Source organism: Neopelma chrysocephalum, unplaced genomic scaffold (assembly GCF_003984885.1).
Source record: "Neopelma chrysocephalum unplaced genomic scaffold, ASM398488v2 Primary Assembly neopelma1_24, whole genome shotgun sequence".
Taxonomy (NCBI): domain Eukaryota; kingdom Metazoa; phylum Chordata; class Aves; order Passeriformes; family Pipridae; genus Neopelma; species Neopelma chrysocephalum.
In genome coordinates, this window is record NW_020897693.1 from 35,609,534 (window position 1) to 35,636,650 (window position 27,117).

The 27,117-nt window shown below is 39.5% G+C and overlaps 1 protein-coding gene across 24 annotated transcripts in view; it reads left to right on the forward strand.

Moving 5' to 3' along the window:
• NRXN3 (neurexin 3) overlaps positions 1-27,117 on the forward strand; it is a 1,019,488-nt gene that overhangs the window by 290,540 nt on the left and 701,831 nt on the right. For all 24 annotated transcript variants that reach the window (XM_027672731.1, XM_027672716.1, XM_027672707.1 and 21 more), the window contains one exon: positions 26,364-26,802. In XM_027672731.1, coding sequence (XP_027528532.1) covers positions 26,364-26,802 — 439 coding nt within the window. The remainder of the gene's footprint in view (positions 1-26,363; positions 26,803-27,117) is intronic.

Sequence of the window (27,117 nt, forward strand, 5' to 3'; positions counted from 1 at the left end):
GCTCCTAAAATTCGTTCTTTAATGCAATTCATAGAGCTGACACTCTAGAATACTGTAGCTATAATGAACCTAGAAGTAAAAATTGTTTGTTTCCCTTTTTTTTTTTCATAGCTCTGTCCACAAATTAAATAAATATAGGTGCTAGTGAAGATCACATGTATTACAATGTAGTATCTTGTTTTCTGGAACTCTTATCAGTGGGCAGACAGCAGCTTGTAGACGTTCTAGGTCATCATCAGTGCACACATTTTGTTGGGGGTTAATTTAAAGGACAATTCACATATCAACAGTTCAGTGGCATTGAACTGCTGAAGTTACTGCACTCTTAGAAAGTTTACAAAAGTAATAGCCAAAGGTCTATTAATAGAGTGTATATGTAGATTGAGGATACCTTATAAAGTGAGTATTGATGGGCAAATGTAGATATTTAAACTTTCTATGCAGCAGATGTAAGAGGTGTTTTTTGCAGGGCTGTTTGAGCTGCGTATGGCCACCATACTTATAAACTAAAGAGAATTCTTGGAGTTACAATGAAGTGGGGTCTAACCCAGTTTAACTTTCTCCAGCTGCCACTGGAACAGGTACCTAGGAAGGAAGCTAACAGCAGAGGTTGCTGTCACCACTGGGCAGTGTAGCCAGGAGGCTGGTGTGTCACAGCAGCAATGCAGCATTCCAGTGAATCCTGAATGAGTTGTCCTCGTGAGACTCTCAGTCCTGGTACTATGGCTATCTGTGATTGCTTTGCAGCAGGACCATCGGGAATGGGTTTTCTTTCCTGCATGATGAACCTGACTCCTGCTGAGCTTCTTTCAGGGGTGTGCCGTGTGCTGTGGTTCAGAAAATTAGTGTTTACAGATGCAGAACTATATTCATATCAACAAATTCAGAAAATGTATTGAGATTGGAGCAATATAGCCTGTGTTTTTTGCATATAATAAAGTTAACTGGTAATCCAGCTCTAAAGAATGGACATAGTAAAGCAACAACCTTTACACAAATGTGTGATCTAATCCATTTCCATTCAAGAATGAGCAAACTAAGACAGGATACACTGATAGACAAACATAGCTGAGTCCAAAGTCACGAGCAGAGCAGTGGTGATACTCATGGTAGTTACTGTGGCAAAAATTTCTGGCTGTCTTTTTCATATGCTGTTAGTCAAAAGTGATACCATCCTAATGGATGCTGTGAACATCGGCTGTCCAAAGCCTGATGTTCTCATCTTACAATGAAAGTAAATGAGCTTATTTTGGTTTACTTTGGCTTTGTAGTTCACTGAGCTGAGTAAATTCTTGGATTGGATGAATACCGAAAAGAAATAGATATGTTTTTATTTGTTGCTCCTTATGTTGCACTGAAGAGATTGCTAAGGATCGATCCTATACTGTCAGATAGAAATAGAGACGACAGTAGTTTTGGAGAGTCAGGACCTGCCATATGCTAATATTAATAAAATTACATGAGAGAGAAGTTGCAAGACTGTTTACATTCATGTGTATAAAACAGGCACTTTCAGCTGCTTGACAGGTGTCATCTCTTTGGGAGCAGCAGTCCCTATATAAATCTCCTTGATTGACCCTGAAAGTTAGACTATTGCTATGAAATATGCATGTGTTTTGTGAGCAATGGGCAAAGACTGAGCTACTGTTACCCACCACAAAAAGCCAGGCTGCTGCAGCTGCCAGCAAGGGAGGCAGGAAAGGATGATAGGATTTGAATGTTGAGTGGGTGGGGTGGATGACTCCTCCCAGGTCCACCACTCCTCTGTAGCAGTGAGCCAGCTCCCTGTCAAGTGTGAGTAGCACAGGAGGAGGCAGGCATTTTGTTACTTGAACTGCATGGAAAAGGCAGTGGGCTTGATATAGTAAAACCAGATTTTGTATTGTCTCTGATATTGTCTTTGTTCTAATTGTCATTGCTGCTCTCTGGCTTTAGTCTACCTCTGTTGATGTTGTCTGTTGCACTGAATATTTGTGCTTTGGGATTATCTCCCTGCTTTCTTCAAACTGCACAAGCAGAATTCATTTAGTTAGGATTAACAGTGTATGTATCTAGATTGCTAAGCAATTAAATTGGAATAAGATGGATATATGGAAGATGCAATTTAAGCTCTGAATTGCTTATCACAAGGTTTGAGCTCTTTGAGCTACCGTTCTGTAAGTGTGTTAGAAATGGTAACTTCAGAGCTCAAAGATGAGTTAGGGTCTGCCCCCCACCCCTGTTTCTTGTAGCTATCTAGACATGGGTGTAGTAAATGGGTTTTATTTTATCAGGTGTTACGGGGATATCGGGAGGATTGCTGTATTGCATACAGTGGCTACTGGAAAAACTTAAATGGTCCTATTTCCTAAGCACAAATTTTAGCACCTGAATACATAATACATCAGGGAAAGCATGGGTTATCTGTAAGCTGCATGGGGCTGATATCACACAGCTGAACAGTAACAACTGCATCCAGGAAAGCAGTAATGCATAGTGTGCAATCACTAAGCTCCTCTGTCCGCAGTGGAAGGGACTAAGAGGTGGTATCTCAGCTCTAGCACCCCAAGAGGTAACTCTGAGTGATGCCTGCAGAGCTTTCCTACTGTATCAGCATTAGCAAGCAAAGGGAACACAGAGGTTTGGGAATGGTGGCAGAGATGAAAAATGGCATTTGTAAATGGGGCTTGAGAATGGTGTAATCATTCCTGTTAAATCTGTGCTTTTCTTTTGGATTATTAGCCATTTTAAGTGAAATGGGCTTTGCATCTAGAACAAGTCTCTGAACAGATGATTAATGGTTTTATCTGTAATAACTTTACATTTTATAGAACCCTGCTAGGAGTCCGCATCTGGTGAGCCAAGCTATTTAAAGCTGTGTTAATTCTGTTAATTGCTCTACGTTTATTTGGATTGCTGGCACCTGCGGGCTTTAGGATAATGGGCGGGGGTGTGTGCACATTCCCTCTCTCTTTCTAGCTGAGAAAAATGGAAAGGACCATTTCCTCAGCTAGGAACAGCAACCTTGGCAGAACATCCTGGCTGGATTGGTTGTCCTTGAGATTTCCCTTTTTTACTGCAGCTGAATGCAGTGAGATGCCAGCCAGAGGCAAGCCGTTCCCCTGATTGGGGCAGGAGGTAGGTGGACAATCTGCTTTTGCATGCACTTGCCAACATGAGGCAGTAGCAGCAACAACAGGGAATGAAACTAGTGATTTTTCAGAAGGCTGATCAAGTCCATATCATTCTGATCCTTCTTCTCAGCTGCCTTCCAGTACTCCTTTTGCAGTTTGGTTTTGTTTGTGAAGTGCTCCAGTGGGTTTCAAGCCCTGAACAGATATGAAGATAAGTATGCTAATGCTTTCTGAACTTTTGTTGGAGAAAAGATCTGGCAGTGGAATTCGGAACATTTGAGGTGACTAAAACATTTCTGTGAAATGTTAGGAGGGCAGAACAGTTGTTTTCATGTTTGCAGTTGGATTGGACAAACCATTGTAACAATCTGGACTAGGCTCTGATGACAAATTTCCCAATCTCTGGGAAGATTATCGCATGGACTGCAAAATGGGGAAGCAAAGTGTTTCCCTCATATTGTTAACTGGTGACTTAAAAATGCAGCAGATCCTGGGAGGTTTGGTACTTTGAGGTTTTTAGCTAATATGAGCTCAATATGGCTGTTATCGGAGTGGGTAGGAGAGGTGGTTATTCTGATTTATGTAGGGGCCAGTTCTCTCACACCTCTGATGTGGGTTTCAAGTCTATGTTTCAACTTTAGCAATGCTAGGACATCTTCTTCCCAACAAATCAGGTAATTAACTAAGAAGATCTGTTCACATTCTATTACTTGTTTTGTGGCTGTCTTCAAAACCTCAGTTATTCTTGAGAAGACCAATGAGACGGTAAGGTGAAGTCTGTCCTTCTGGTACTGATGATGTGATCACAGTTGGATTTCTGCAGCTGCCCTGTAGCCCCTTTTGGCAACTGAATAAATGGGATGTTGGTTGTAGCCTCCCATAGGAGGGACTGCCATATCACCCATCTCAAAGATGTAAAGAACTATAAAGAAAACCACCTAGAGCAAAGAGGAAAGCTTTCTCAATAATTTGATAAGCCATGATCTTTGTGATGACTTGTCACTTCTAAAGGACAAGACTGCTGTGTTTGTCATCTCTCTCAAGTAGAAGCTGTTACTGGGGATGCCCAGCTTATTTATTCCGTCCAGATAACGGTTAAACAATCAATTGCAGTATTAAAACTGGTTACAAAGCGAAGCTCAGGAAAAGTATATGGTGTTTTCATATTTAAGAATGGGTTCTTTGTCTGCAGCTTCAGTGTTCAGCTAACCAGGTAAGCTGTCAGCTGAGCACTTTCCTCCATTTCCCTGTGTTTATACTCCAGGTTGATTTGTCCTGAAGTTGCATTCATCTGAGATAATGAGAACACTGAATGCCTCCATGCTCTTTTACTGAGTTTGGTGTGCCTGCTTCTCTCTCCTTGTCTGAGCCTGCTTCCTGTTATTCATAACTGCACACTAGTACACCACATAGAAATGCAGCATTGTCACTTCCTTTCTCTTCTCTGCTTTTTTTCTTAATATGTATTTCTTGTATGTTCTCTAATTAGCATATGCTTAGCTCTTCCTGCTTCAGGCTAGTTTTCATGTTTACAACCTCTGTGACACATTTTGTTAGAACTTCACAAATCACATATCATAAGAGAAATTAATTATGCATGTAACTTATTAGGTTAATAACTTTCATCTCATTGTGAGCTTCACATAAAGTTATGCATTAATAATCCAAAGGACAGCTTTGACATTGAGTGCATTTTCTAAATCACTTCTTCTATCCCTTCTTAGGAGTTTTGGGTCTGTGTGAAAACTACAGATGGTTTTTAAAAACTTGATTCCAGCTGTTTCCACATTTATCCTGGAGGCTAGATTTGCCTGTGCATCCATCAGAGGAGGGAAATTAAGTGTTTGAGTCCCCTTTCGTTTTGCAACTAGAGTTTCATAGAACGATTTGATTTCTATGGGGACACCTTTTGGTAAGAATGGTTTGGGTTGGAAGAGACCTTTAAAGGCCATCTAGTCCAATGCCCCTGAAATGAGCAGAAACATCTACTAGATCAGGTGGCTGACTTTGAATGTTTACAGGGATGGGGCATTCACCACTTCTCTGGCAAATCTCTGCCCCTGCCTCACCACCCTTATTGTCAAAAATTTCTTCCTTGTATGTAGTTTGAATTTGCACTCTTTTAGTTTAAAACCATTAGCCCTTATCCTATTGCAACGGGCCCTGCAAAAAAGTTTGTCCCCATCTTTCTTACAAGCCCTCTTTAAGTACTGAATGGCTGCAATGAGGTAGGTCTCTGCTGAGCCTTCTCTTCTACAGGCTGAACAATTCCAACTTTCTCAGCCCATCTTCATAGGAGAGGTGCTTCTGCACTCTGATTATCTTTGTGGCTCTCCTCTGGACCTGCTCCAGGGCCTTTCAGTTGGCCTTGTTAAACCATGAAGTTCCCATGGCCCCACTTCTTGAGATTGTCCAGGTCCCTCTGCATGGCCTCCTGTCCTTCAGGAGTGTCAGCTGCACCACCTGTCTTAGTGTCATCTGGAAACTTGCTGAAGGTGCACTCAGTGCCACTGTCTATGTCACTCATAGAGACACTGAACAGTCACAGTCCCACTACAGACCCCTGAGGGATACCACTTGTCATCCAAATGGAGGGATCTCCATTTGGACATTGAGCCATTGACCACAGCCTTGTGAATGTGAGCATCCAACCAATTCCTCATCCACTGAACAGTCCATCCATCAAATCCATATCTCTCCAATTTAGAGAGAAGGATATTGTGGGGAGCTGTGTCAAAGGCTTAGATCTGAAAAATGCCTCCTCAAATACCCAGGCAAGTCTAACAAATCAGCTGTGTGGCAATACTCCCTTAAAATCATTCCACAGACTCCATTTATTTGGAGTGAAGCAGATAAGCCTTGATGGTGGTGCTTAAGAATAGTATTGGCATTGTATTTCAACTGGCACAGTCAGGAGCTTCCTTGGTTTTATTGAGGCCAGAGTAAGTGCATGGACAGGAGAGTTTTGGTAAGTGTAGTCTACCTTTCGAAAGTCTTTCAGTGATGTGTCCCACGAAAAGGCTTTTCGAGAATTGAAAAAGTAAATGCAACGAAAGAAGGTCCTTGCACAGAGGAAGAACTGGTTGGAAGGTAAAAAACAGAATATAGGACTAAATAGTTCCCATGGAAGGACCCCGGTGAAGAAGACCTCTGGGATCCATGCTGAGATCTTAAGTTTCCTTAGTGGAATTATGAATGGAAAGGGATGTGGATGGAGACGGCATACATATTGCTGAGAATATGAAAGTATTCAGGTGAAGACTGTCTGAAGAACTGCAGAGGATGACCTATTAATGGTGGATGTCTGGACAAATAAATGGCAGATAAAATTAAATGTGTGTAAACACGAATTGAGGTATATATATTGGGAGGGAGGGAAAATGATCCAAATTATGCATATGCAATGATGTTTTTTGAGTTGATTCTGATGTTTTATTAAATAATTATTTGAAAATATTTTCTCAGTGGTCAATACTTGGCAAGTAAGTACATCTAATGTTATACATTTTTAGGAAAGGAATAAGAACAAAACAGAAAATATAATGATGTCATTAAATAAAACCACACTGGACACTGTCATCCTGTCCTTTTAATGTCAGAAAGGGGAGAAGGGCAACAAAGATCATCAAAGGTCATGAGAGAGACTTCTATATAAGAAATGGCTACACAGACTACAGCTCTTTGAATTGATGGAAAAAGGGTATGACAGTGGGGCATAAAATCATGTGTGTTATGGGAGAGGAATCAAAGTGTACTGTCATTCAGTCTCTTTTCAAGTATAAGGAGTAAGTGGCATCAAAAGACAAAAGCGGGGCAAGCTTCAAGGTATTATAGCAATTAAAGTAATGGAAATCTTTGCCATGGGATGTTATTGCGATTGGAAAAACCTACAGAAGAAAAATTATCGATGATACATAAAATATAAAGACATCAGTTTCTGCATGCAGACTCTCACAGCCCCCAGTAAGTGGAGTCTGTGAAATGGTTTTAGAGGAGTGTTGCTGCATAGCTGTTCTGTTAGACTTGCGTGATATTTGAGGAAGTGGTTTTCAGATATAGGATGCTGATCCAATGTAATATGGAGGATTTTATGTTTAAATATTTCCTGGTGCAGCTATGCTGTTTCTAGGCTCCCTGTAGTATTTCCAAGTAGATATTCCATTTGCTTTGCCTTCTATTAACTACAAAATGCCACAACCCATCAGAGGCCATGATACACATAATCCTTCAGTTGCAAGTATTGAAGAGCAAGGTCATGTTCCTGAAGACTTCTACATGGCTGAGGGGGAAGGCAGCAGAGAATCAATTTAGTTTTAAGTTTGACATACAGGTTTATGCAGTGATGTGTAGATGTGGAAGTGAGATATTTTAGGAAGAGCTGGAGGAACAGAGACAGAAGGTTAGAAAAGGCTGGAATGCCCCATGTTGGCAGGAGGTGTAATGATGATGTTTGTTTAAATGAAAACAAATGTTGATGTGTGGAGGCACACTACATTTGAGGAAGTTGCTTTAAGTGAAAAGATGAATCCCAGATGCTTGCAGAGAAGTGCAAAACAGTTTGGCTTCTTTTACCATTTGTAATTACTAAGCCCCCCTAAACAATTGATCAGAAATGAGGATATTAGAAGCAGTTTTACAGCTGTGCATATTGAGCTGCAATGCAAAAGGATTTATCTTTCAGTACACAAGATATTTCTGTGTATGGAATTGGGAATTCTGTAAAAGTTTGCAGGGAGATTTCCAGTAGGAAAATCTCTCTAGATCAGTATGGGCTGTGGTAGCAACAGATGGCTCTTGGGCCTTAACTTGGTTTTGGGGATCTTTCCATCCAATGACACAATGATTATTTATATTATTTTCCCTGTGGCTGTAACTGTGGAAGTAACTGTTAAGAAGGTTTATTACTGCCCAACTGGGCCCTTTTGCTGAGCACTGATTCTGCATGGAGTTGACTTTTACAGGAGACTTAAAAACCAAGGAGCATTTTTTTACTTCCTCAAAAAGGTGGACTGGTGCTGTGTAAAAAAGGGATGAAAAGCGTCTACCCTACTGGGACAAACTCCGGAGAATAATAGATATTAGAAATAGTAAACACTTGTCAGGTCACCATGTCCATCTTCTCCCGCCAGGAGGGCCATTGTTCTCTTCAGTGTATAACTTGGAAGCGTTTCTACAAAAGTTGTTTGCCATGGGACTGTGATTGTCATTTTCTGTATTCAGTTTGCTGCTGCTAAATATGTCTTAAGGACAAGTAAGACTTCTCCTTACCCATTAGTTTCTTTGCATTTTGGGTACTCGGGACTTAACAGTAAACATATATAAAAATAAAAAGCAACTAGATTGTAAAGAATTATTATTTGGAGAAGGAGATGTATTGGCACTATTTAGTTCATTATTACAGACATTCTCAACTAATAAATCATGAGAAAAACTGTCAAAAGTTATCCAACAACAAGTGGCAGGATCAGGAATAAAAGTCAGGACGCATAACACCTGATCTGTTGCTTTACTCAGCGTAATACAAATGTCCTATTCCTAATTGAGTGATTTGTGGCATGTAAGGGTTTCAAAATGTCAGAGAATTTTAACACCCTGTACCCAGCTAGGTCAACCTTCAGATGATTATCTAATTATCTCCACTTATAAGTGGTTTCAGAATGTTTGTAAGCAACAAACATCAAGCCTCACTTTCTTCTACTTCCCCCATGTTAAATATGATAATTTTAGACCTCTCTTGGGGTTGTATTTTAACCATCCTTGGTGTGAAGGCATTAAAAGACAATCTGTTACTTTCCTTGGCAAGTTGCTGTGATGTCTAACTGCTCCCTACTACAAAAGAAATTGGGCCTTTAATCTGGAATTTGTCTGACAATGGCTCCTAAACGTTGATTGTTGTGACACAGTTTTCAACTGGAACAAAGATCTTTCAGAAATCTGCTACAATAAAATCCTTTCTTTATTTGTCTTTTGAAAAACTAAACCAATGGAGCTCCTTGTCTTTTACTGTAAGGTATTCGTTCTTGTTCTCAAATCATGTTGAAGCTACTTGATATGTTCTTCGCAATTTTTGAGAGTCCTTTCTTTAAGAAAATGTAGACATTAGAATATACCTAGAGTTAAAGTACGTATGGTGTCAGTGCTGCATATTGCTTATATTAGTCATTTGTCCTGAGGCTGAACTGCCTTTTGCCCACAGCACTTTACTGGAAGCTCACATTTTCTCCTCTGATGTTTCCTGAATTATTTTCAAAGGTGCAGCTCCCATGCAGCTTCCCCTTCCTGATTCTGTAGTTCATGGCCTGTCTTCCATGTTTGTAAGCTTATATATTTTAGTACTCAAATGTTTTAGAAGCTGCTTGGATTGAAAGGGCCTGGACTTCTATGCTTTATGAATCACTCTGTATGACTGATCTGACATTAAGGTTATTTAGTGATCTGCCAAACTTGATGTTACCTTCAAGTATCAGCTTCAGTGCTTTTTATATTTACTTCTAGGTATTTGATAGGATATTTAATACTGTTGTATAAAACATGGATTCTTATGGTGGCATTAGAAATGTGTCTTTTCAGTAATGATACCCCACTGACAAATACTTCTTGAGAGTTGTCAGCTGAGAACTCTCTATCTAATATTATGTCCTGTTTTGTTCTTGTATGCTGTTTATTTAAGCAAAGCTGTCTTCTAATGTTCAGTCAAATGTCTTAAAAAATGTTTCATCTATGCTTTTACCATTGTCATTCAAATTATACCAGGTTTACTTAACAGAAACTCCTTTTATACAGGAAGGTCTAATGATATTAAGTATTGTATTCCTCTAATGTTTTTATTAAGCACTTCAAATAGAAGCTGTTGTGCTATTTCCTCCAGGGTTAAAGTTTCCTGCAGGCTAAACCCTTCTAAAGTTACACATCTTGTCCTGTTTGGCTTTTTAAAGCATTCAAACAACATTATCATTCTTTTATTCTTCTGTTATCTTTCTGTTATTCAAGATTAAAAATAAACGTGAGTGGATCAGAAATCTTCTCATTCAGCTCTTTTAAGATTTTGGAGCAAGTGACCCAAGTCTGTGAAATTGAAAATAAAGCATATTTATTCCTGGTAGCTGATCAATGTCCTGTTTTAATCTCATGGAGTGCAAAATACTTTGTCATCTTCTTCTGATATAAGCACTTAGGTTCTTCATGTATTTATATCTGACAGAAAAATACGTTGCGTACTTCACAAATTTTGTAAGCTGAACCTTTAAAAAAATTGCCTTCTTGCTGTTATGATGGACTTCTGTATCGAGTTGATAACCTTTTTTAACTACTAGTGCATCCTATAGTGATTAGAAGACTTCATTGGTTCATTGGATCACTAGGAAACATTACACATTACTTCCAAACTGAATAGTTGTGATATGGTTATGTTTTCATCTCCTAAACTAAGGCAGATCTCTGTCAGATGGAGATTCCTGTAGCACGTAGATTTGGATATGTTTGTAACCTGCCATTGGGTGCAATAGATGGAATTCACTGGATAGCTCACCCAGTATAGTATAAGATTGAGGTTTGAAGCCACTGCAGTAATTTTTTCTGCTCTTTGAAGTTTTTAAACTTATTTTAAAAAAGCACAGGCAAGATATCAGGCTACAGTACTATTAGATGGTTTCACTAATACTATATGCGTACTCAGTGCCTTTTCTCTGTACTTTTTTGATAGTTTCCTACTCAGACACTGAAGAATCACAGTTAGGTCTCTTCACAACTGCTTTACAAAGGCATTTCATGTTCAATTGGTTATGCACCAAGGCATGCATGCATTTTTCATAGTCACCATTTGGAAGGCTTAGATACGGTTCCTATTGTGTGAGAGTTGCTTACAGTCTTTGATCCTAAATCTGTAATCTGGCACTGGGCTGAACTGAAATAATGTGTCTCAGTATATGTTATTATATGCGTGTCGAAGTGATAAGTAAACTGAATTTTAGCTATCTTATTTTTCTTTTCCAGAAACCACCTTTGGTGTCATGACTGCTTTGCAATATCTGAAAGTTGCTCAGTGGTTGTAGATCAGTCGTGCTGAGACTGAATGTTTTTTGGCAATGTCCCTTTCCCCAGTGTGCAGCCTCAGTCTGTCTTTCTCTGGCACCTGGAAAGCTTTATTAATAACACTTCTTCCATAAAATTAGAAGAAACTTTAAAGCAAAATACACTTGTTTGCATATTTTCTCTTATTGCCCTTAATTTTTTTTCATGCAAGGGATCTTAGGACATTGAAATGAGCCACTAGTTTTAAGTTTTTGGTAAGTGGTGGTACAAGATGATCCTTACATTTTATTGTGTCATTGGAAACTGTCTCTTGCAGTTTGCTACCTGCCACTTGCTACCTACTCACTTCCCTGTCCACACCAGACTCTTCAACAATAGTAATTGTATTTATAGTAGTAATAATGTAATAGTAATGTTCCATTAATAGCATAGATTTTATGTTCAGTCTGGGAAAATGAAACTTGTTTTTAGAAGACAGTTACTATGTGTTTTATACCTCTTACAGGAACATGCAAGCAAGCATTGCAGGATGCAATTAACACTAGGGGGTTTATTTTCTTGCTTCAAGCTAATTTAAGTTTCAGGGTCTAATACTTCTACATAAACAAGGAATAATATGGCAAGAGGCTGATGGTCTGCCTTTAAGAGGCATGTTAGCCTGTGTAGGACAAAACTAGTTTGTAGCACACTGCAGAAACAGCAGTTCAGAATTTTTGTCTTCTCTGGAGCTTTGTGAGGGACTAACAGGATCTTGGACAGATGTCTGCAACCCATCTTTCCTTTTGGAAGCTCTTGGAAAATAATTCTTACCCTTATTAATACCTATTGATAGACCTGCATGCAAATGATGGGTTTGCAGTAAGAGTTGTCAGGCTTGTGACTTTCAGAACAGCATGAGATACTTGTGCTTTGAAGGGCAAAGAAACTGTGTTTTAAAACCATACAGACTCTATTGACAGTGACTGAGGAGTTAGGGAAATAACTTGGCTTTTTTGGTTACTATTTATATTGCTCCCAAAGCAAAATGAAGAAGTGTGTGGTAGCTGAAAAATGCAGCCCTTTCAAAGTGTGGTGCCCTATGGGAAGAAAGAGGAAAAAAAGAACATAGTATACTATAGAAAACAGTAGCACTTTCAGTGTGCTGTAATCATCATCACTAATCCTCTCCTTTTGAGCGCCTTATGTATGAAGGACCCAAGCCAAGCAGAACAATGACTGCCTGGGAATGGCAAGACACAGTGATGCTGGGATGCATCATGGGCTGAACATACATTCTTCAGCAATGTACTTTTCAGCATTTTCCTCTTAATATTCTGCACATGGTGCTTTGTATGTTATTGTTGCGGGGGTTTCTTTTTCTTGTTTGCCTATTTGAAGTAGTAAAACAATCAGACCTGATATTGAATTATTTGAGCTTGGAACAGGACTGTAGGCAATAACGTGCCCAACCCAGTATAGCTTACGTTCGAAATACTCCACTTAAAAGCCCCTGTTGTCATTTTCTTTGCTTCCTCCCTTGTCTGTGCTCCTTTCAGTTTTGACCATGCCAAGGTGACAGAAAAAGAAACGTATGAAGGAGCATGCTTAGGTCCTGCTAAGTCTCATTCAGCATGCAGTCCAGTGTCACGTACAGCAAAGTTAGTTGCAACTTCTGAACTGAAATCTTACTTCTAGATATACTGGAGGGTGTGGAAAGGCTGAATTTTCAGTCAAAAGGATTCTGGTGTAATCTCACCTCCACCAGTCTTTTCTCTAGGAAATGGTAACTCCATCCTCATGTGGAGTGTTTGTCATGTTTTAACCCCAGCCAGCAGCGAAGCACCACACAGCCAGCTGGGTCAGGTAGAGAATCAGAAGGTAAAACTGAGAAAACTTGTGGGTTGAGATAAAGATAGTTTAATAGGAAAAGCAAAAGCCACACATGCAAGCAAAGCAAAACAGAGAATTAATTTACTGCTTCCCATGGGCAGGGAGGTGTTCAGCCATCTCCAGGACAGCAGGGCCCCATCACACATAGTGGTTTACTTGGGAAGACAAACACCATCACTGTTTGGATGTCTTCCCTTTCCTCCTTGTTCCCCTCACTTTATATATTAAGCATGATGTTATATGGTCTGGAATGTCCCTTTGGTCAGTTTGGGTCACCTGTCCCAGCTGTGTCCCCTCCCAGCCTCCCATGCAACCCCAGCCTCCTCACCAGTGGGGCAGTACAAAAAGCAGAAAAGGCCTTGGCTCTGTGTAAGCACTGCTCAGCAATAACAAAAACATCTCTATCCTATTGACCCTGTGTTCAGCACAAATCCAAAACATAGCTTCCTACTAGCCACTGGGAAGAAAATTAATACTATCCCAGCCAAAACCAGCACAGTATTTCATTAAAAAGATATGCTCTTGCTTTGTGAGCTACTTTCAGGAGAAGAGAAGGATAACTGTTACCAGAATGACAAGCAGTTTGTTGGTTGCACACCTGCCTAAGAACAGAATGCATGTGGGGATCCGCAGGTAGATGATGTGCATTCTTCTAATGCTAACCATAAGCACACTTAAATTTACTGTCCTGGATAAACATGAGTTGGGCATCTGTCAGTGGGTGGTGAGCAATTGTATGATGCATCACTTGTCTGTCTTGGGTTTTATTCCCCTCTCTTTGGTTGTCTCCTTTTTCACTTTATTATTATTATTTTATTTCCATAATTAAACTGTTCTTATCTCAGTCTACACGTTTTACCTTTTATTTTATTTGTGATTCTCTTCCCATTCCATTGGGTAGGTGTGTGTGAGCAAATGACTATGTAGTGCTTTGTTGCTGGCTGGGATTAAACTGCAACAGCACAACCTAAAAGTTACAGGTGAAGAGACGAGTACACATATACACATGTACACACATACAGGAGCGTGTGTACAGGTACTGTTTAAAAATAAACCCATATATATGCATAGTAGCTACTAAAAGAGAGACCACTGTTCAGATCTATTTGTGAGTATGTAAATACATATGGCTTCTTATGCATGTATGCACAGTAATGAATATGTTTATGTAAATACAAATATACATAGGTACATCTTGGAAAACAAATACAGCATGTAGATTGATTACATGTCCGAACATCAGCCACCAGTCCTGCACTGAGAAATATATAGATGTCCTTGCTTCCAGGATTTTTTTAAAAGTTTTGTGACTATGTCAGCCATTTCCTCTTATTCCTTTCTTTTTTCTTTCAGTGGCCAAATTAACACACAGACAACCTTTCTTGGTGTTTTAGAAAAAGAATGGCTGACTGACTTCTATGTATTTTACTATTTTTGACAACACTTGCTGTGTGCAAGGAAAATAAAACTGCCATAGAGGAGACACAGTAGGTTCTTTGAGTGCCACATAGGTGGAACAATAATTTCTATATCCTGGTTAATGTGGTCTGGGTAATAACCAGAGCAGAGCCCCATTCTCAACCCACTCCTCCAAAGTAGATGAGTTCAGAAATGGAAGTTTGCCATGTTCTGGGACTGTTTGCTGCTGACACAGTAGTGTCTCAATGCTCAGTAAAGGTAGGAAAAGGTTGTTGGGACTTAAATGACTAAAATGGATGGAAAGTCTAGTTAAACAGAAAGGTTTAGGAGAATTTTGGCCAAACACTGGTTAAGGCACATTTTGTTTTTTGCCTGCTAGTGTTTAAACAGTGTAATCTTAAGATCAGCTATAGTTCATTCTTAAGCAGTAAGATAGTACTGAGTAAAACAGAAAATGTAAGTGTTGTAAATTAGGCTTGTATCAAATAAGCTTTCTTAGATGTGAGATCAGTCTCTCTTAGATGTAAAACTGAGCTCCACACAGTGGCGATGGGAACCCCATGCCTCGGTGAATTAAAATGGCATTGTAGTAAAAGTAAACAAACTGAGAGACAGCTTTATTGCCATTCAATATTTACATTACGGAATTTCGAAGCTGAAAGAGATGAATCTGTGTCACCAAAATATTTCCTCCAACTATTTCTTAGGTACATGGTAGTAATTAGGAAGAAGGGATGTTGTTTCTTACCATCTATTGACTTGTTGTATGAATTCAGTTCCCTCTGTTTTACTTTCTCATTCTGTAAATCTGGGGGAGTGGGAGATATTACAATATTAAATAAATTAATGCCAAGACACTAATAGTCACAGAGTAACTTAAAATGTTCTGTAGAAATTTCTTATAGAAAGTGTTTCTACAATGGAATGATGTATTTTTTTCCAGCTCTCTTTGGGAAAAACCTGCTTTTTTGGTTTTGGGTGTTGGGTTTTGTTTTGTTTTTTGTTTGTTTGTTTGCTTTTTTGTTGGGGTTTTTGTTTGTTTGTTTGAAAAGAAAAAATACATAGTGATAAGTGGACTTCAGAGACAGTATTGAGAGCTTTGAAAGCTTTCTGTGTTTTGCAGAATCAGGCCTACTGTGCAGGGAAACCAGCTAATCAGGTGCCTCTTTTGTCTGGTGCTCAATGCTGACTCCAGTCCTCACCTCTCTCCTTACCAAAGAACTCTCTCTGCTCCTGATTGCAGCAGCCTACCTACTTTGAGAAGACAGTGTAGTCTGATGCTGGATTGGGTGCTCAGGCCCTCATCTGCCTCCTGTTTCTGCTTCTCATTTCAGTGCTTCCACTGGAACATGTCACCTTTATTTGCTTTTTTTTTCTTTCTCCTTTCACATGCTTTCCTTAATGCTCTCTCACTGTGGCAGCAGTTCGGGCTGCACTGACTGCTTCCCTATCTCCTCTTGTGCCCCCGGAGCTGCTGGACTTACACTCCATGCATGGAGCTTCCAGGTCTAAGGGATGAAGGTGAAGTTTTGTCAACAGCCCTGGTGGATGCTGGTAGTGCCACTGGGCTCTTTCCATGTATGAATACTCTTCCCCTAGAAACCTGTAAAGATGGTGGGGGCAAGGAAGATGGTTTTGTCAGAAAGATTTTCTCTGAAGACCAGATGAAAGCATATGAGCTGGTGAGGGGGAACTGTCCCATTCTCAGCCTCCCTTAATTGGTCTCAGACAGTGTTGCACTTTGTACTAAAGTGACTGGTGCAGCTGGGTAGCTTCTGACAGAAGGTAGATATTTACTTTTTAAAATTTTTTTTCCCCTCTTCCTTTCATTAGTGCTGTAGAGCTGGAGATCACAGGTGAGAGAGTTTTTAGAGACACATAACGAACTTATGGTTCTTTTTGTCACATGAAGATGGGGATTATAAAAAGACAGTATTTTTCTTTCGATGTCTCTTGCAGGTAGGGAATAAATTATATTCCCTGCCCTCTACAGCAAATATTCAAGAAAGTACTTAGCTCATCACCTCCCTGTTTTTGTACAACATAAGCCCCAGCTGAGATAAATGTTTGGGAAATCCTACCTGTGGAGGGTTTGAACTTTGTTCCATGTTCCATACCATGGAATTTGAAGAGAGGTGAGCAAAGAGATCCTGGAGACATGTCAGTGTTGGCAGGTTTTTGCACAGGGCAACAAGAGAGGCATTAAAAAAAGTTTAGAATCCCATGGTAGTTTGGTCTAGACATATGGAGGCAGGTCCTCCTCCTCACCAGTCCATCTGACCTGTGAAGTGCACTGTGACAGATGGTGTCAGGTGTGGGATAGTGCCATCCTGCCAATGGCACTTCTCCAGCATACCCAGAGTGTCTTTGCTCCCTCACAGGAGGAGAGCCTAGCTGAAGGTATGCCTCTTTCTTTGGCTGACATTGCAGTTGGAAGGAGATACCAGTGCCCCTGAGACCTTTGTGCTAAGGCTGAGGGAGGGAGACACATGCTGGGATGCAGCACCCTCAGGTGTTAGCATCCAGCTACAAACAGTGACACCATCCTGCTTCAGTGACACCACTTCAAGTTTGTAGAGTTAGTCTACGCAATACTAAATAAAAATACTTCCTGTCTTGCTCTAATCACATTGTTATTTGAGCAATGCTCACTTTTAAGCATGTGTTCTCCCATATGTAATGGTAAATGTTTTCAATTTGTTTTTTGCTGGACAAATGACAAAAACATAGAAAACACCACTGTGGTTGGCACAATTGGCTTAGCACGTTGGAAGCCTCAGCAGTGAGACTAACGCTTGCCTGGCATATGGAGACTGAAATACCTTCTTGTACCTGCCAGGGATATTCTAGTGAAGCAGGCTCAAGGCATATTGGCTAGAGAAAATAGGTAGTGGAGAAAAACTGCATACCTGTGAGTGAGCAATATCTATTCAGTATTTTCACAGAAGACGTTAAACAACAGTAGTGTTCTCATTAAAACACATTTTATCACTGAAGTGTAAAGCTGAGTGAAATTAAGAGTTTCTGTTCCAAAGGAGTTCCTCTGGCACACATTTGTTTTCATTGCTGCTGGTGAGATTTTTTTTTTTAAATGGAAATCGATCAAATCTTCAAAACTGAATCAATATGTAGTATTCTGATATTTTCTGATTCAAATTATTTCATATTGATTATTGAGCTGACCCCAAATACTCTGGAGCCAGTTTAACAAGAACTGTATTTTCCTGTCCGGTTCAGTTCCATGTGGTAGCTGTCCTATAGCGCCCTTGTGCCCATTCTCCCATAGGGACTAGACTGTATGATTAAGCTGCTCTGTGGCAAAAGCAGTCATGTGTCTATGCTGAGGTCAGGTGGGACACTGACATTATGTCATGTAAAAGCATTTCCCCAGGGAACACAGACCAGAGGTAAAAATGGGGATCACTATTGAAAGTAAATGCAATGCCTGGAAAATACTGGTTTGTTATTGTAAGTTCATGCAGAAGTTTTCTGTTAAGTTTGATGAAACTAAACTTGCCATTTTGGGTTGTTACGGCTTGAAGTGAAGCATTTCATTGCTAATTCTCTGCTAGGGAAATGGAATTCTGTGTTAGAAAACCATCCTGATGGAAGCATTCACCCAGCCATACTTAACAGATCTATTTCCTGAGATAGGTCTTTTGTACTTGCACAACCTTAGGTGGATTTGAAATACAATGCAATCACTAAGTGGAGTTTTATTTGCTAAGTCATTGTCTCATAAAATTTTCAATGTCTTGTGTAATAATGTTCAAGCCTTAAATGATCAATGGGGGCATCCTAAAATAATTCCTCTCTGCCTTTCAGATGAAATCCTTAAGACACTTGACAGTAATCATTTCCTCACTTACTCATCACTGAACCAGGCTAGACAGATTTAGCTTGTGCTTGCTAGACAAATCTGAGATTTCAGGATGCACTTGGGAGGAGCAGAGTATTCTGTAACTGGTGGATGTCTATATAAGCTTAACGCTGAAATGAATGTAATTGAAGTCAACTACTGTGTTCTGGTAAATAAGCTGCTGTGATGATGATTTTTTTTTTCTTTGAGCTCTCAAGCCTTCATTAGCTAAGAAGGTCATTTGTAAATTTAAGCTCTTCAAATCTGTGAGATGTCAGAATTGTGTTAATATAAGGTTTATTCTTCCTTTCTGTGCATCAAACACTAGGAAAGTCTTTAGCTATGGAATAATTTGCCCTTTCACATGTTCCTCTGCCCACCCAACACAGACTCATATAAAATAAAACGGGAATGAACCATGAGAGGTTATCTAATCTCTTATGCTTCCACCATCCTGAAACAAAATTGATGACATCTGAGTCTCGACAAAAATTTTTTTAGCTTGTAATTAAAGGTTTCCAGCAATGGCTGCTCCTCAGGCAATCTTTTCCAGTGCTCTGCTGTTCTTACATTAAAAAAGCTTTTCCTAACATCAATTGTAACACTTTCTTACTGTAATTTTTGCCAATTATTTCTTGTCCTTTTCAGCATAGATACAAAGAAGAGATTGTTCCGTTCTGCTTTGTAGCAGCCCTTTTCTATTTGAACACTGTTATAATGTCTCCTTTCAAACTTTCTTTTCTTTTCTAGAGACCTGGTTATTCTTCTTGCTCTTGTCAGGACTCTTTCCAATAATACCACTCCTTTCTTGAAGTGCAGTTCTCCAAACTATACAGCACTATTTCCTGCTCTGCCTCCATACATTCCAGAATGCACCTTTCAATCATTGGATGCACCAATGATTTTCTCTTTGTAGCTGTGAAGTGTTTATTTCTTCTGTCTTGTTTTACCTCTGCACTGCATAGGCTCAGTGTAGAACATAGGATTTCCTCATTATTGTTTATGGATGAATATTTGTATACTACAGACATATCTTCTCTATGTCCTTCTTATATGCAGAAACACATCCAAGATACAAGTTGCTTTTCAGTGGTACCATGAGGTATGACTTTGTCTATGACCTTAAACACTGTGCTGTGACACAGAGATGAATATCTGAGGAACATCACAGCTGGCCATCTTGGCTTCCCTGTTCTGCAGCTTTTATTCTTCTCTGTTACTAGGCCAAATGGAGGTTGAATATAACATAAATAAGATGAAAGTTCAGTTTGTATGCCTGAATCCACAGTTAAATGCCTTAAACACGTTACTGTATTTATTCTGTTACAGATATTGGCTAATGAGCACTTCTGCAAAACCAATTCCATGATCTCAAATTGACCACCACGATGTGAGGAATATATTTTAGAAAATATTGAGTTTAGGTGACTTTTTCACCATTGCTTAGAAAAATCTGTGGGAAAGTGATATTTTAATAAATCCAGAAATGATACCTTATTTTCTGTGATCCCTTTCTTCACTTATTGAAGAACTTGAAGTTTCTGTAGCAAGGAGTATTCATCCTCAAATCATAGCTCATGCTACAGCCAATTCTACTTAATCTTACTGCCACCTGTGCTGTGCCTTTTGGTAGCCAGGGAAACTGCTTTAGTCTTTGAGACTAATGCAGAATCCTTCAGAGAAAGAGATGCATTTCTCTTTCAACTATATAAAGGTTTCTGCCCCCTCTAGACAGTGTGATCCCTTTTTTTCCACAAATAAATATATATAATTTCTGATATTCCCATCATGTTTTTCACAAGATGTCATTGTGGGGTCGTCAGTAACATCACAACAGCCTCATACCCATGCCTGGCCATATGCAGACTCCATGGCTACTGCCATATCACCGATGGCCATGCAGCCATTGCGATATCACTTTTTGGATCAAAGGATGGTTGTGACCACAGTGAGATCCTGAGTCCTCTGTTTTCTGTATCTGCTAAGGAAACATTCTCACTAAACCAGCTGAAGAAATTCCACCAAGCCTTTTTCAGTCCCTTTGTTACTGACACCTTGAATCCCTTTCTCCTTATATCCTACTTCAGGGAGTGCTTCTCTGTATCTTCCTACAAGTCTTCTGAAACGAAATCAATCTCTTTTCTCTTCTGGAGTTTTCCATAAAACCGGAAGTTATTCAGAACCTATAATTGATTCGTAAGGTGGAAAAAAAAAATTAGGGAGTCTTGAAATAGTTCTGCTTTATTGTTTAGGTGTTCTACTCACCCTGTTCCTATTTTTAGTTGGGTGTTAAGGAAGCTTTCCCATCTGACCATCTAGGAGCCATTCTGGCAGTTACACTCACAGCATTTAAGCTAGGTAGAGGCCCCTTCGCAGCTACACACACTACTCTTACAGCTGGGAAACACAGGTTTCCTTACCAGCTTGACCCTAGGTTTCCCATAGCAGAGTCTTAAACCTCTGGATCCTTAAAATAATTTCACCTCGGTGCAATAACTAAATAACAAAATAACAGCTAGAGCTGGGTACCTCCACGGAGGGACCCTGAACAAAGGAATATGTGGGCTTTTATACCCTCACAGTCTAAGTGCACCAAAGTCTGGGGTCTTCGGCTCCTGCTGTGTTTCTGAGTGTCTGGTCACCTGGCCGGGCCACAGGTCCCTGTGCCCTTTGTTGTGCAAAGGGCCAGCACTAGTTCATGTCCTCTTGCCTCAGGCTCCTGCCACCCAGAGCTCAAGCTCAACCTGCAGCTCGCACTGCAGTGGCACACTGAGCTCCCTGCACTGAATATATTCCTCAACACTGGGTGAACACGTATTCTTTGTTAAACATAATTCAGATGAAATGGAGGATTGCATTACTTTAGTCAGCATAGCACAAATCATATTTGAGTCTTATTTGTGTGGTTTCAGTTACTTTTCATCAATGCTCAATGTATTGTTTTTCATTTTCAGGTAAATTAACTCTTTCAGTGTGGTGAATGGTGATTGTGTTTGTTTATTATCTGATTACAGTTGTTATCCCAGTAAACAAGTGTAGCAGCTTTAGTTGCCCATCACTGAAGCCTTGGATTGCTTCCTAGATAGTCTGCCCCAAATAGAATGTAAGAGCTATTAACTGGTGTGTTTGTTTCTACTTGCTCGTCAGAGCAGGCTAGGAAAACACAGTTTTAATAAACCAGTGGGTAAACTGTAATTTTTTTAAGCTGCAGAAACTTGTCTAGTTCAGTGCAGGTGCCTTTAAGGAAGTCTCAAAGGCTCTAGCCTGAATGTCTTGCAGTTATCCCTTCTGTGAATTGATATGGACAGTTGGTGAAGGGGGCAGCCTGTGACAGAAAAAAGCAATTGGTGATACATAGAATAAAATAGGTGAAAAATTTGGCTGAACTTTGGAAGGGCTCTTCCTAGCTAGCTAAACATATGCAGCCTTCAAGTTATTGCTCTTTTCCATGGGGGTCATCTAATTTGCCAGGCGATCAACAGCCATTTCCCTTTGGAGCATGCCTGCATCCAGCCTGAACTGGAAATCATATTTCCTCCTTAATAGCACCAACTTTGAGAGGAATTTTTATATTGACCACTGGCCAAGTTTAGCACATAATTTCTCCTCACTTTTTGTCGCTGCCTCTCTATCTGCAACTTCAGTTGATTGCAAAGAGATGCTTTTCATCATTGTGAAAAGCCATCTGATTAGAGCTCTCATTAACCCATGAGTGAAACTTCTTATAAGTTTAGCTGGAGAAATTCCTTGAATGCTTCAGAATTGCAAAGTTGCCATTTTTAAGAAACCTCAAAATTAGATTGCCTATTTGTTTTAGCTCTGCTTAAAACAAACTCCTCTTTCTCAGCAGATTATGGGAAACACAATTTATTGTATATCTTTTTTTTCCCCTCAAAATGTCTCAAATGTCATGAAATTCTCCTGCTGATTATCAGGTCCATGTGTATGTGGACTATCCCATCCCTAACCATCCGTTTATACTGGTCAAATTCGTTAAACAAAGGCACTGAACAGTTAATATTCCTTTTTAAAAGTTTATTTAGAAACAGTCCTCACGGAAAAGGAAAACCCAAATTTTTCATTATTCTTGTTTAATTTTTGGAATATAAAGCAATTTAAAGATTGGAGGAATGACGGTTACTTTTCAAATGCTCTGTGCATAGCTTTTGCTAGTAATTTCTTTTCCCCTTTCTATTTTCCACCTTCCTTCCCTAAATAACTGTAAGGTAGATGTGTATGTCTGTATCAAGAATCATGTCCTTGACTCCCTCAGACCTTTTCTGAGACAAATATCGGACACGGGATGAATTCAAGCTTGTCTCTGTTTGAACAGGTGAGATCGTGTTTGTTTAGGAAGCATCTGATAAAAATGGGCACTGTTTTATTGCTTTGCTTTCTTCTCAGTTGCTATGGAAGCCATGTCCCAGAGTGACACTATGTTCAAGTGAGGGACAGCACTCTGAGTCTGTTATGGCCTCATTTGGAGTTAGAGGTGTGGGTTTCAATCAGTATTCTGCCATACTGAAAAACCTTCAAATTAATTCAGAGGTTGCTCATGACACTACAAGGTAGGAAGTGCTATGCAGATTCTTCTGGTGACAGAAAGCTTCTTCGGTGAAACTTGAAAATTTTTCTTCTCTGGCTTGCAGCAGGTAACTCTAAGAAACTAGTTCTTGAAGCTTATATATTTGAACTATAGAATCAAGTTTTTTTGTCCAAGACTTTTTACTTGCCTTCATTTTTAATGGTATGTTGCAAGATAGGATCACAAACACATGAGAATATAAAAAAACTTCACTGAAAGCACTGGTAACAAAGTGAGACCAGAATTGACAGCAGCATCTACTCCTTTACCAGACAGTTTTAACTGTTGGGAAGGATGTGTTTCATCTGTCCTGGAAACTGCACTGAAGCATCTGTTGATTTCATTAAAACACAAAGATTCATAGGTTATGAGGCCAGAAAGAGCCATTATGATAATCTAGGCTGATTTGCTATATAATTAATTCCTGTCTCACTGTATCTTTTAGAGAAAACAAGATACTATTTTAATTTAAAATTTGCCAGTAGCAGAGAACACACCATAACCTGTAGTAAACTATTTCAGAAGCAAATTGCCCTCATGTAAAAATAAGTCATAATATTTTAAAATGTGATTTTCTTTAACTTCAGTTTTTAGCCTCCAGATTCCACTGTTCCTTTGTCATATGAACTGAAGAACTCTCTATTGCCACATTCCATTTTCTGCATAGGTACTCACAGATTGTAATCGGATCACCTTTTAACCTCTACCTATTAAACAAGACTGAATTTGAATGTTCTTCACTATGGGACATGCGTTCCGGTCATTTAATTATATTCCCTTTTTTCATTCTTGAACCTTTGGTTTAACAATTGAACTGTGGTTGTCAGAAGCTGCCTTAGCATTTCTCTGTTCTTGCCAAGGACTTGCTTTGGTTTTACACCCAAGGATTATTTTTATCCTTTTCTTTTATTGTGCTGAGAGTTCTGGTGTACCTGATTATATGTCAAGATATTAATGTCCAAATGTGTCTTTCAATAATACCTCAAGTCAGCTATGGAAATAGTTACACTTTTTTCCCTAAACAGAGGTGCTTTTTAGATTTCTCAAGCTAGGGGTTTTTTTCTTAAGAAAATAATTTAGAACAACAAACACTTGAATAATGGAGATTCTGATTGGGGTGGATCTGTTTCTTTGAAAAGATTGAATTGAGAAATCTTGTATCTATTCAACACCCTTTATCTTCTCTTCCTCAGATCTTCCTTTGTGCTTGCTTTCTTGGTCTGTCCTTTCAAACTTGCTCTCAGATTCTTCATTGTTAGTGACTTTCTGGTTTACTACTTTAGTATCAGTTTGTGTACTTAGTGTTCATTTTTTGTTCTGGTTCTTTTTGACCCAACTTCCATGACCTCCTGTGGCAACAAGCTCCAGAAGTTCACTACCTTCTGTTTAAATAAGTGCTTCTAAAAATCCATTTTAAACTGACTTCATACAAGTTTCAGCGAGGGCCTCTAGTTCTTTTACTGCTGGGTTTGGCACAGAGCAGTTCTACACTAACCTTCTCCATCTTCTATAAATTTCAATCCTATTTTTCCCAGTGCTGTCCAAGTATGAGCCCTGGCATTTTCAGACTACCCTCATAAAGTATCCTACTCCATCCTCTTAGTTTTTCTATTTATTTTCCTCTTTTTCTTTGAGAAGCAGAGACGGGGCTTCATGCAGTGCACAGAACTAAAGTCTGACTGAGGTGCACATTATTGTCTGGCAAGAGGGGAGGCTGTAATGCACACCCTTGTTGTGTCAATGAAAGCACGTGTATGGTCTGTCTAATGAGAGCATTTGACATGGTTAATCCATATCCATACAATGAAACCAGTACAGTCCCAAATTTGAAAATGTATTTTAGTCCTGTTGCAGCTATTAATAGACTTGATGTTTTTGAAGCCTGTGTGAGGGCAGAGCACTTTATTGGGAATTGGAGTAAAACAAGCTACTGTGGGTCAATACTGTCCTCTGCTGGGAGGAACTACAGCTTTGTGCCATGTCTCCAAATGGGATTTAATAGCTAGCTTGTCCTTTCGCTCTGTGTTTTGCCTTTGCAAAGGAAAATCTGATGCTGTGCTGACTGCACTGGGGAAATTCTCCTTTAATGCTTAGCGAAAGCTGGAAATTCTTTGCTTACTGAGAATGTGATGAATTGTGATTTCATTTACGTTTTTCATCCTGAAGTCACCTAATTTAGAAGCTTATCCCTCATTCTTTTCTCTCACCTTTTAATATTTACTGCATGCGCATTTCTCTGACTTCCCTGTCCTAATTGTAGAATTAACAATGGATATCTCCTTTCCCTTCTTTTTTCATAACAAATTGATGACAACTCATCCTGATAGCATTTTAAAAGCAGAAATCAAATGTGTATATACTATATGTATTAGACACAAAGTACTTTAAAATAATAACTCCTTAGAAGAAATAAGAGTCTTCAGTAGTATCACAGAACATAAATTCAATAAAAATTGTGTTAGTTGCAGAAGTGCTTTTGCTTGCTCTGTATGCCAGTTCTGGGTTTAGGAAGCATGGAGGGGGTTGAGAGAAAGTACAGTTTACAAATATTTTAGTTTTATGCCTTCTCCAGTTCCTGCCTCTGTGAGAATGGCATAGGGCAGAGAGGAGTCTGCTTTCCAGGAATTAATTCTGTTCCTGAAAGAAAGAGAAGAGTAGCAGGTCTGGACTCCTGAGTAAGCCAGGCATGGTCAGGAGTGCTTGCCTGTTTGGGGGTCTTCTCTTGGCTAATTTCAATCCTTGTAGCAACTTAAGAGTTCTGGTCCTTTACCCAGAGAGAGTAAGAGTCCAGGCACTGAATATGTACGAGTTTTTATGTGTTAGCACAGAGACTGTAGGTTTGTCGAAGCAAGAGTAAGTGATGCAGATATCTCCATGGTAAGTTTGTGCATGTAGTGATATAAGATTCTTTGATAAGAGAAATTGTAAGTCTTTTGTTTATTTTTTTCTTTAGGAGCTACAGGGCAATCACCAAGAGTTCACAGCAACTTGCTGAGGTTTTTTTGCATCTCTCTCCTAGTAGTTAAGTGGGCTTGTAGGAATAATAGCGAAATGATAGTGGTGGTACTGAGTTCCCTGCTGTGGCTAGTAGAGATGGACATGGAGGTTACACTTTGTTATGTATTTTGTATGGGATTTATGCAAATAAACCAGCATGATACCAAACATACACTGGAATTTTTGTACAAAAGCTTTTACAACCGAGTGGGCCTGTGGTAGAGTTAATTGTTCTTAGTGCCCTTCAGTTAGATATTTTCTTTTGACTGCTTATGTGATCTATAGTTATTGCAAAGTACCCGTTGCTGTCATTTCTATACACACTTCTGGTTCAGCTCTCTCCCTCTGTCTTGATGTCAAACTCTTGCACTGTTTCCTTTCTGCTCCCCCCTGCCTTTTGGGAGAAGTTTATCTCCCATGGCTGAAAGTAATTGGGGTATTTGTATTGTATGCAGGATTGATGTATGATGCTTTTCCTTGTGTCTGGCAGGTTGTTTATAAGAATAATGACATTCGTCTGGAGCTGTCTCGCTTGGCACGGATTGGTGATACTAAGATGAAGATCTACGGGGAAGTGAAATTCGTGTGTGAAAATGTGGCTACGCTGGATCCCATCAGCTTTGAGACACCTGAGGCCTATATTAGTCTGCCTAAATGGAATACCAAAAGGATGGGCTCTATCTCATTTGACTTCCGAACCACTGAACCTAATGGACTGATCCTTTTCACCCATGGCAAGCCTCAGGAGAGGAAAGATGCCAGAAGCCAGAAAAATACAAAGGTAGACTTCTTTGCAGTTGAGCTTCTAGATGGAAACCTCTACTTGCTGCTGGACATGGGTTCTGGGACCATCAAAGTTAAGGCCACCCAGAAGAAAGCCAATGATGGAGAATGGTATCATGTGGACATTCAACGAGATGGAAGATCAGGTAGAGTGATGACTGTTTCTTAAGCAGATTCATGTTTCAGGTTCAGACCTAGGGCTGTGTATTAATTCTCAGAACCTTCAAAACCTGTTAGATATGAGTCACCTTCTTAAAAAAGCTTGGTGCTACTCCAGTGATGTTTATCCAGCAAAGCAAAGATGTGGATGACTAGGTTTAGTGTGAACTTTGGATAGCACATCCAGAGGCAGTCTATTAATATTTTATCCACAATCCTTGGATATTCTGGATCTATCTTTTCAATTGCATGCATAGTTATAGTGATGAATTCTTTATAGGCCATGGTAAGGTTTAAGGTCC